Raw genomic sequence first — 10637 nt, forward strand, 5'->3', positions numbered from 1 at the left:
ACTACTCAACCTCCTGAAATTTGGGTGGGGGGCTCACCTGCAATGCCCACTGCTCCCGGCTGAGCTGCCTGGAATCTGCATACAGTTCAGTAGTGACACATTTGAACTGGTCACCCACATAACCAGTAGAGTTTGCAATTCTCTTTGCCAGCTTAGATGGCTTTGGTTTCAGAACTTTGATATTGTTTGATTCTGCCTCATCAACTCCATCCTTGGTATAAATGGGGGTGATGTCCACGCTCGGTGGGGCACTGCCCAAGCAAAGTGGTTTGGGATCCTTTTGGGTTTCACCAGAAGTTACCACAGGGCCATCATTCCCAAGGCTTGGCTCCAGGAATAGAGTAAAGACCGACATCGCCAGGTTCTCCTTGTTGGTTCCCACTGGAATATTCTCCGTGCTTAAACGGAAGACAGACTGGCCTGGAGCTTGTTTGAAAGTACAAGCTTCCTGAAAGTCACTGATCTGCCCCGACTCCTCTTTCAGGGCAATAAAATCCTGGCGTGGCTGCAGGGCTGGGCCAGTTGGGGGTTTGGTGGGCTCAGCACTCTGGCCAACACTCTCAGTCATGAACCTGGCTTTGGATAGGTCTGCATCAGGTTTCGCACCTGGCTCTTCCTTGGGAAGATGTACACAGATGTCACTCCTGATGAGAGTTTTCCCTTGATTCCAGATAAGGCTTGCATTTAGGTTCTTTTCAGTGGAGACTTGTGGATGTAACATGGTGCTGTTAGCTTCCAACACCTCAGGAAACTGATTCCAAACGGCTGAGTCCTCATAGGAGGCTCTGTCGTGGGACCAGGACAACTTCTCTGTTTTCTCTTCTTTAGTGGGCATAATGGGCTGCACCATATCCAACACATCTTGGTTGGCCACAAACTCTGGCTGGCCCAAGGGTACCCTGTAGGGCAATCTAGGCTTTGTGGCAAGGTGCCCGGGAAAGACAGTACTGTTTGGCAACAAAACTGGGTGAGGGTAGATAGGTTGCTCACCATGTAAGGAGACGCGACTCAGATGCACGCTTTCAGGTGCTGGGTAAGGGAGGTAACTCCTAGGGTAAGAAATTGGTGGGGACCTGAACGCCTCATTTGGAGATAGAAATATTGAATTTGGTGGGAGGCCATTCTCATTTGCTTTGAAACTCGGTTCTGGGTTGCTGGCTTTGGTGCCCTTGCTGCTGATGCCACTGCCATGCTTGGCAGTTGTGGCCAGGGGCTGGCCCATGTGTTGATTAAAACATGCCATGGAATCCATGGAGCTCCTGCTAGTCTTGTTGCCATCTGCACTGGCATTTGGGACTGGCAACACAAAGGCTGGGTGACCCGTGCTCAGCACTGATCCCGAAACGTTAGTGACTGCAGTACCTGTGTTTCCCACTTGGAGACGTGAAGAACTGTGCAGCTGGGAGATGGCCCAGTCCAAGGCCTTGTTTTTCAGTGGCAGGCCTTTGCCATTGTTCTCTTTGTTACACCTTGGTCCAGGCACCACCCAGGATGAGGTAGCCATGTTAGTGATCTCAGATCTACAGGCAGTACAGCTGTTTCCTGGAGGAGACAGTGTTTCTTTCGGAATCTCACTTCTGGAGAGCACCTGGCCACTTCCAGTTCTGCTGTAAACCAGGACCTTGGGAGCCATCTTTTTCATGTGGTCAGCTGTGGAAGCATCTACGCCCACCACTTCAGAAAACAAGTCTAGGGGCTTATTAGTGACATCTTTGGTAACCATCTGCTTCTCCAACACAGGAGGTGAGCAGACACCTTTTCTGTGTTCACCTGCTGTTTTCCAGATGTGCTCAGGAACTGGCTGAGTACTTCTGCCTCGTTCTGGAGTCTTCAGATATTTGCTGCTGCAGAGCCTGGCCACGGGGAACTCGCTGCTGACCGTCATATATGGCTTTGACAGGGAAATGGAGGGCGAGGTGGAAATCGTGGCATAGTGCTTATGAAATTCAGAGTAGGTGTCTGCACTGGGCTGGGAAGGAAAGCGGACTCTTGGTAAAGGCCAAGGGGAGGGGTGCAGTAGAGGAGCTGTGTCTTCCAGCTGGCCATGGGTGACTACCTTGGCAGAGAGCACCCTAGAGTGCTCACTGTTCTGAACGTGGAAATGTGAGTGGGAATTAAACAGGTTCCCAGGACTGACGTCCATCTCCCAGGGCAGGCTTTTGTCTGCACAGTGGACCAGAGGCAGGACAGGTGGAGAGTCTGAAGGCACTGGGAGCCTCACAGCTGAAGCAAGAGATGATGGGATGTAGGGACTGACAGTTTTCGCTCATTTGCGAAAACTGGAGAATACAGCGGCTGGGCTAAGCTGTGAGACTGCTGAAGTGGCAAGGTCTTGTATTCACTGAACAGTGAATACTTATTTGGTGAGCTGTGGAAAGGAGAGATGGCTGGCATGGCCTGCTCCATGTAAGGATTGACCCAGGGCATCTGCTGGTAATTAGCACCCCTGATGTTGAAAGGGCTGTATCTGGCACTGGCAGAGCTATCTAAGCCCAATGTTTCTCTTGTAGGTATAACGCTTTTTTGTATACTAGGTGGTGTTTTGTAAACAGCACTGAAGCTATCTGGGGGTTCTCCAGAGACAGCAGAAGCCTCCACTGTCTCGGGTATATTCAGTTTGAACTGCATCTCTGGACTTCTTTCTGAAGAAAACCCAGGGCCACCTAAAGAGCTCATGGCAGCCTCCTGACCTTTCTCTGAGCCCAGTTCACACAAGCCAGAAGATATAATGCCTTCAGGTACACAGAGCTCTTTTGGAATCAGGCCACTGCGGTCCATGCTCACCACTGCCACGCCATCGATCCAGTGGGCAGTAGTCACATCCACCTTTACAGAAAAAGAACATGGGTGTTACTTACCATTCCTTCAAAGCAGCAGTACCCACCCCAAAGAAAATCTGCAAGTTAATTTATTATGACAGCAGCCTAACATTAGAGCATCCATGGTTAAAGATGAACTAAAAATAAAATACTCACAGGGCTTGCTTTTTCCACTACTACAAATAAATCCTATCTCATGGCAGTGAAATGTGCTGCCTGCTTTCTTCACTGCTCCGTTCAACTAGCATTCTAAAAGCATGTGAAATGTTTACCCCTTTAGAGTTAATATATATTAATTAAGTCATCTATTAACTCTGAGAAGTTCACCTTCTTGGCAAAAATTCTATATTACAATTGAGAGGACACCATCTCCACCACTTTGCACTACCCTCATGGGATTCAGAACTCACACTAAACCTCCCCAGCCCTGTCAGGGTTGTGGGAGGGATTCTTTCCTGGATATAGGAAGGCACAAATTAATATAACCAGAAACAATCTTCCATTGGACAACTGGAACATGGCATATTACCTGTCTCATTTCTAAATCAATGAAGAGTCTAAGGGTCAAACTGTGGTTGCATCTTTTGATTTCCTCTCCCTAGTATCTGAAGATAGTCCTGTGTTTCATATTTTACTGGTAAAAGGTAAACCGTAAGGGTCTACTTAAAGGCTCGAAATGTATCCAGCTGATGGCACTGACAGAGCCAAAGACAGAATCTCAAAGGCAGTAAGAGAAAAGTGACTCATCACAAACATGGGAACCTCTATAAAATTATTAACCAATTTCTTAGCTGAAATCTTGCAGGCAAAAAGGCAGTGGATGATAAAATTAAAAGTGTGCAAGAAAATAACTGTTAACCAAGAATACAACATTACAACATCTGCAAAACTGTCCTTCAAAATCGGAGGAAAAATTAAGGCTTTTCCCAGATTAAAAAACACACACACACAAAACAAAAACGATGAAGGAATTCATTACCACAAGAACTTCCCTAGAAGAAATTCTAAAGGGAGTCCTTGAAGTTGAAACAAAATGATGCTCTATAGCAACACAAAGTTACATGGATTACAAGATTCTCCCATAAAGTTAAATACCCAGGTAAATAAAGGACCTTGTACCACTGTAATGTGGGTCCATCTTTTAACTCTATTATGAAACAAAAAAATTATATCTATGTTAATGGATACAATATATATAAAGACATAATTTTTGACACCTATATGGAGACAGTGAACCTAAAAATACATAGTTTTTATACACCATGGACGCTACCAATCTAAAATATATTATTACTACTGAAAGATGTTTTATATAATCCCCACGGTAACCAGAAAGAAAATATGTATAGAATATACACAAAGGAAATAAGGAGGGAATCAAAGCATATCACTACAGAAAGTTGACAAAACAAAGACATTAAAAGAAGAAATAAGGGACCAAAACACTCAAGACATACAGAAAACAGCAAAGGTAACAGTAAATCCTTCCCTATCAGTAATTATTTCAAATGTAAATTAATTAAACTCCAGTCAAAATAAATACATTGACTGACTTGATAAAAACACAGGATCTAACTATATGCTGTCTAATAGAGACTCACTTTAGAACACTTGCCAAAAGACGCATCCTAGGACCCTATAAACATCCCCTACAACACCACCCCCACATTTGCACAGGGCAAAGACTGCTCCCAAAGTTGTGACCACCAGAAGTTCTTGGACCTCTCACCTGCTCTGCCCCTGCCATCTTGACCTGAATTATCCACTCCCCTCTGTTTGCACCTAAACAAATTTAATTTCGCTTATGGTCTTTAATTTTAGCATGACCACTACATGTAAATCAATTATGACGATCACCATCTAAATCGTCCCCTAATCCTAAATCAGGGTAAACTGATCACTGTTCGCCTCCTGTCTTTTGGCTCACAAATTATATTTTGTCCTGTTAGGACCTTCTCCAACCTGACTTCCCACACCTGATCACCGGGTGTGCAACACAGAGATGCCGAGTGCCAGTGTTAGCTTGGGAGACACAGCTCGATTCACTCTATTATAAAGAAGAAACTAACACACCATTGTAAAACAATTATACACCAATAAAGATGTTAATAAATAAATAATTAATTTAAAAAAAAATAAAGGAAGAACATTCTACTTTCTGTTACCCTCAATGAACTCTTACTCAACAAAAAATCAGATATTCCTCCCAAGGAACACCTTGGGGACAACCAGCAAGCCTGGCCTGACTTTGGAGAGGTCAATGGATCACTCACTCCCCTGGGCAAACTGAGGAGTCCATCACTCCAGCCCCAGCTGCTTCTCATTGTGGTGGCCACAACCTAGGAGTCAGCAAGGTACACAGTTGCAAACAGACAGACTCCCAGAGGCCATAAACATTGGCAAAGAAATTGGGGTGGCCCAAGTCAGCATCTGCCTCCATTCCAGGCCCTAACCATGTGAGGGAGTGGCTAGGGCCCTGAAGCAAGGAGAAGGTGTGTATTTGCTGAAAGTACCACCCTCCTTCCCATCTGAGGCTCCCAGGGCACCAATCTGACCTGACGCCTAACAAACAAAGGGCCTTTCCTCCTTAGGACGGTGGGAGAAGAGTCAACCCACTGCCCTCTATGAAGCAATGTCATGAGGACCATCCCGGCAATGCTGGAGTTTGGGAAGCACTGCATCCCACTGTTCCCTGCACTGCCTGATCCCACACAAGCTTCATCCATGTGTGAGCCTCCCAATAAAAACTGGAATGCTGGGATGGGCTCAAACAGAGGCAAACAGACTCTGCAGGCAAACCAGGCTGGAATTTAAGTGTGCCTCTAGGGTTGTCAGGCACCTGCTAATCCACCCTACAAGTGCCATATTCCCTTGGTCTCCTCCAGAAAAAAAAAAAAAAAAAAAATTAAAGCATCCCAAATTAAAAGGCAATAATTACCATTTATTCCTCCCAGAAGCAGTACTTCTTTCAGTTCTGTCCTTGTCCACTAGGCCCTGCTCCACCTAAGCAACAGAACCACAAGCAATATACACTCCCCATGACCACAAAGTAGAAAGATATTCCTCTTTTTCCACCACCATCCATCCACTAAAGGTCAATAACTCAAAATCTCTTAGAAGTGTTCCTTTATATTTAACACATACCCTATCCCCAGCTTGAGAGAAGAAAATATAACCAGAAGCAATTGAGGGCCATCCTACTTAGCTAGAACACTTTGCCCTTCCTGGCCAAAGATGCACTACTTCACTGTAAGTGAGTTTGTGAATGAATAGTTGGGCCCAGGCTTCGCTGCCTGTGTTGCTTTCACTGAGCAGGAAAGTTTTTGTCAAGCACTGAGGAATTTTTGTCATTCAGACTGTGTATCTAACCATGAATATTTGTATTTGAATTATTTTTGTTTCCAAGTGACCCTCTTCACATTTTTAAAATGACTTTTGTCTCTAGAAACATCTTATAGAAATTCTGCCCAGTTTTCAATTCAACAAAATCCTGTATCTCGTCTTAGAATGCAGCAATACCTTATGTCCTCTGTATTTACATACCCATGTTTACTTCTCAATTGGCCAGTTATCTCTAGTTTGGTACATCATCCGAGTCCACCTGTCTTGATTTGTTTCAGCACATGTTAATCAGGGGAACTTCTTAATCTAAATATTCCTAACATATACAGCTTTCTAGGTCCTTACGGCGTTTTTGTTCCGCCTATTGCCTATAACATTACACATTCCCAAGCCAGAACAACACAGGTTTACAAGGGAAAAAGAGACAGTAGATTCAAGAATTAGCAACTTTTATTTCCAGGGTGTAAAATGTGTTATCTGTAACCCACCCACTCAAATCAAGTTTTGGAAAGAACTAGACAAATACCTGCATCAGTATATTAAGTTTTTAGACCAATCCAATACTGGCTCCAAAGCATCCACATATTAGTCTCCAATTCCTGTTTGGAGGCTGTCTCCCTGCCCATTTCTCATCTGTCTCCCCCAAAAGGTCATGGTTGAAGGTGTGTCTATTTATACATATGACTCAAGGTCCTCTTTGTTCTCTCCAGTGGCTACCTGTACACACTGCTCTGGTATTTTAGGCTTAGGTCTTCCTTCTGCATAAACATTGGTCAGGGTCTCTATGCAACCACAGAGCTCTACGCAGACTTTCCTGTATTTGAAGACCAGCATGAATCCTTTCTCTGAATACTGGGGTTAGTACGCCAAGTTCCATTCCTTAAGGGAGCATGCCTATTGTGTATGTTCACTGTTACCCCACTAAGAATGACCAAGTAAAACTAGACACTCTAGCACCTGCTTTTGGTACGTCAAAGAATTAAACCCCATGCACCTGGATGTGAACAGAAAAGAAAAGAAAGTAGCAGGCCAAGACTGCCATCCTTTCCCTATGGAGGATACTCTGCCTCCAGGAATATCCATTAGACTTTGTTCCACCACCTTGTCCATTATATAATTTCCAGTACCTCTACAGGGTTAAGAGCAAAGAAAACCCAGAAGCCTTCCTTCCACTTTGCTCCATGAGATCTGTAAGGCTGGGTTGCACAATCCTGCTAGTGGGTGTTGGCCAGCGCTTCTGCATCCCACCCTTCCCCCAGCTACCAGTCTTCCTCCTCTCCCCCTTCTTCAGCCAGAAGGAGTGTCCGTTTCTGTCGAACCAATCTATTACAAGCACACCAACAATCCCCTCGAGGGCGCAGTACAGTCCACGGCGGACACAACCAAGCAACCCTGATGACGCCTACGTGGTGGGGGTCGGGGACATACATGCACCCGAAGGCACTAGTGCATAGGTGTTCCTTCCCGGGCCAGCCTGGCCGCCTGCGCAGTCACAGTGCTGCATTCTAGGATATACACACACGTATGTAGTCTATGTATAAAGTTTGTTTACGTATTTATTTTCTTGCCTAATCCCCAAGCGGGCAAGGAGCACAGGCGTAGCGCTTCGACAAGAGTTTAGGGAGGGAGGCAAGGAGGAGCTGGTCGGCAGCGACGCGAAGCAGAGCAAGTTAGACATGTGTCCAGGAGACAAAGAGCGAGAACAAAGGGCTGAGTGCTCGGCCTTTACGCGCAGCGTATAACGCGTCAGTCGGGATAAGTTATGCTACCCTCATGGCCGTCCTCACTGCCAGTAACCCTCCACTTGCCAGCGGAGCTTTTCTCAACCGGTGCCTCAGGGACACAGCCCAGGAGGCACAGAACTGGCCCTCACTTCAAAAGTCTAGAGAGAATGGCCAATGACCTGTCGAATTCATTCATCAGAACATTTATTAACTCTCAGGCACCCAGGGCCTCAAAGGACCTCAATGTGCCCCACACAGTCCCAGCCAAAAGCGCCAAAAAGCCTCAGGACCTACTTCCCAACGGAGGAAATCCCGGCTTAGGAAGGCATATAGTTAGTTACACAAGGGCGACCAGTCTAGAAATAAACATCAACCACCTATTAATAATCGCCATCTCCTGCGCTCCTCTAAGCAGTGAAGTAAGTGTCCGAAGTAAATACGAGAAGAAACATGAGAAAGTCCAGACCACACAACGGGTGGGAGTGTAGTGTGAAGGCTGGAGAAGCTAGTTATAATTGAAATCTCCGAGTATGAGCACCTATTTAATGACCTACCATTTAAATGCCCTCCACATACGGAATTCTGTCACAGCAAAAGAAATCCAACAGACGCAGCGTCCATTTTCAGAGGGTAGGGCAAGTGTCAGAAATAAATATATCTGTGCTGGCCACTCAGCACACTTTCTGGGATGATGCTGTTTCTTCCTCATTTTTAGTCCCATGTCAAGAAGCTTCTCCAGGGACGCAATACCACTTGTCCTGCCCTAGCCTCATCCCCAAAAGGGGACAAATGCAGCTAAAACACAGAGCTGTCTCATTCACACTACTCTATACAAATACCTACTTGAAGCGAGCTAATTCCTCTCTGAGCTTTGTTTTAAAATACAGCCTTCGCGTATTTAAATACACCTCTTCAAATAATTCTCCTTCTGCTCTCCTCTTCCCCCTCCCTCATCCATTCTGCAACCGCCACCCTTAAGACGCCGAACGCCAATACAGGCACTCAGCGTCTAGTTGCAAATCGCGAACTTTCTGGAAAAACCTCTTTAATGGTAAATTTACCCTTGCCCGGCCTGAGCCTACAAGCCAGGGAAGGTGTTTGTCTCCAGAGCCCCGGAATGTGCCGTCTGGCAAGCGACAGGCGGTGAGCCAGCCGGAACAACGCTCGCGTCCAGCCGCACACCTTGCACACAACAGGGGAACCGAGTAGCCACCCGCAAACCCCAACCCACGACCTCACGCCGCACACGGATATTCTTCTTCCACTCCCAGGAACTTATAACCAAAAATTCAAAACAGCAACGCCTGAGAATGGAGACAACCGTTAAACTGTATTTACTTATCAACATGTCTAACCCGACGGCGGATCAACCGAATGGGAACCCCTTACTTTGTTCTGTTTCCTGGCAGTTGGTTTTTCCAACAGTTTACGAGATTAACACTCCGGAGCACGCTGAGAGAAACTCGGTCTCTCTCTCCCAGAGATGCCGCGCCGAGCGCTACCGTTGCCCTAGGTCTCGCTCCGCCGCGTCCTGGACGCTCGCTACGTAATCTTAAAACACGCACCCGCCGTGGCACTAATTCTAGGGAACTATCCATCCGCCAAGAGGTAAGGCCGGGGAGGCGGCGTGTCTTCAGAGAACCAAGTCCAAAAAAGAAAACCGTGGAAATCCGCCGCCTTCTTTTTCCTGCTCTCGAGAGAATGCAGCAGAGCTTCCAGCCCAGCTCTCTCCCCTTAGGCGAACGTCTTCCGCAGCGCAGTCCCCAGGAAAATGGCGGGGCCCCTTTCACACCCTCCCGTTCTTCCCCGGTTTCCATGCGGCGCTGCTTAAGTTGGCTGCAGTTTTAATTACTTCTAGCTATGAAACAAAAACGAGAGCGAACAATGCAGCCAAAGGGACGCGCGAAGGAGAAAGCCTCACAGGATGCGTGAAAGAATCCGCGAAGAAACCGGTGCGGGAGTCCGAGGAAAGGCAGCCAACTACAGCCCGAAGCTCCTTAAAAAGAGTATGAAGCTACGGCCTCCTGAGTGAGAGGGTTCCGGCGCTGACCTGAAGTCCTCAACTAGGGACTGGCGAAAAGTGGGTCGAGAGGGAAGTTGCGTAATTGGGTCATGGAAAGGGGTATGTTAAGAAGCGAAGGGGGTCCGGCTGAGGAAGCTTCGGGAGCGGCAAAGTTTGCCATCTCCGAGTGCCCGACGTTGCTTTTGCCCCTGTCACCTGTTTTTAGCCAGGTGCTGTCAGGTCCGACTAGTAGAGGGCTGGGCTCTGGGCACAGGTGGAGGCAGCGGGCTCCGCCACTTCAGGCAAGTGACCTAACCCTACGGGACCCTGCAGGACCCAGCGACTAGGCGGGGCCCCAGAAGCCGCATCAGCTTCCCCTCTGATTTCTGCCTCGTTCCAGCGCTCGGTGGCTGTCCGAGCCCCAGCGCCTCTGCCGCGAGGCCGCGAAGTTACGCCTGCCTTCAACGAGGAGTGCATCTCTGCCTCACCTTTTTGCTAAGATCCGGAGTTCAGTCAGTCGGCCGCTGCACCCCTCGATCCCACTGCGTCTTCCTCGTGGGTTAACTGCACTCCCTCCGCCAGCCCTCCTTTCCCACTAGCCACTCCCTCCCACGCCCTCCCTCCCCCCCCCACCCCCGCCGCCCCGGCAAACGTAGCTGGAGAGACAAAAGCCCTCCCGCCACCGCCTCCAGTTGCAGTTTTTCTTTTGTTTTGTTTCGTTTTGTTTTGTTTTCCGGTACGCGGGCCTCC

At 47.4% G+C, this 10637-nt stretch overlaps 1 protein-coding gene across 1 annotated transcript in view; it reads right to left on the reverse strand.

Annotated features, from left to right (window-relative positions):
• LOC132419243 (BCL-6 corepressor-like) overlaps positions 1-9702 on the reverse strand; it is a 50892-nt gene extending 41190 nt beyond the window's left edge. The window contains 3 exon segments of the mRNA XM_060003234.1: positions 38-2259; positions 2262-2826; positions 9451-9702. Of these exon segments, the coding sequence (XP_059859217.1) occupies positions 38-2259; positions 2262-2826; positions 9451-9702 (3039 nt within the window).
• Positions 9703-10637: the final 935 nt, after the last annotated feature.

This window comes from Delphinus delphis, chromosome Y (assembly GCF_949987515.2).
Source record: "Delphinus delphis chromosome Y, mDelDel1.2, whole genome shotgun sequence".
Lineage (NCBI taxonomy): Eukaryota > Metazoa > Chordata > Mammalia > Artiodactyla > Delphinidae > Delphinus > Delphinus delphis.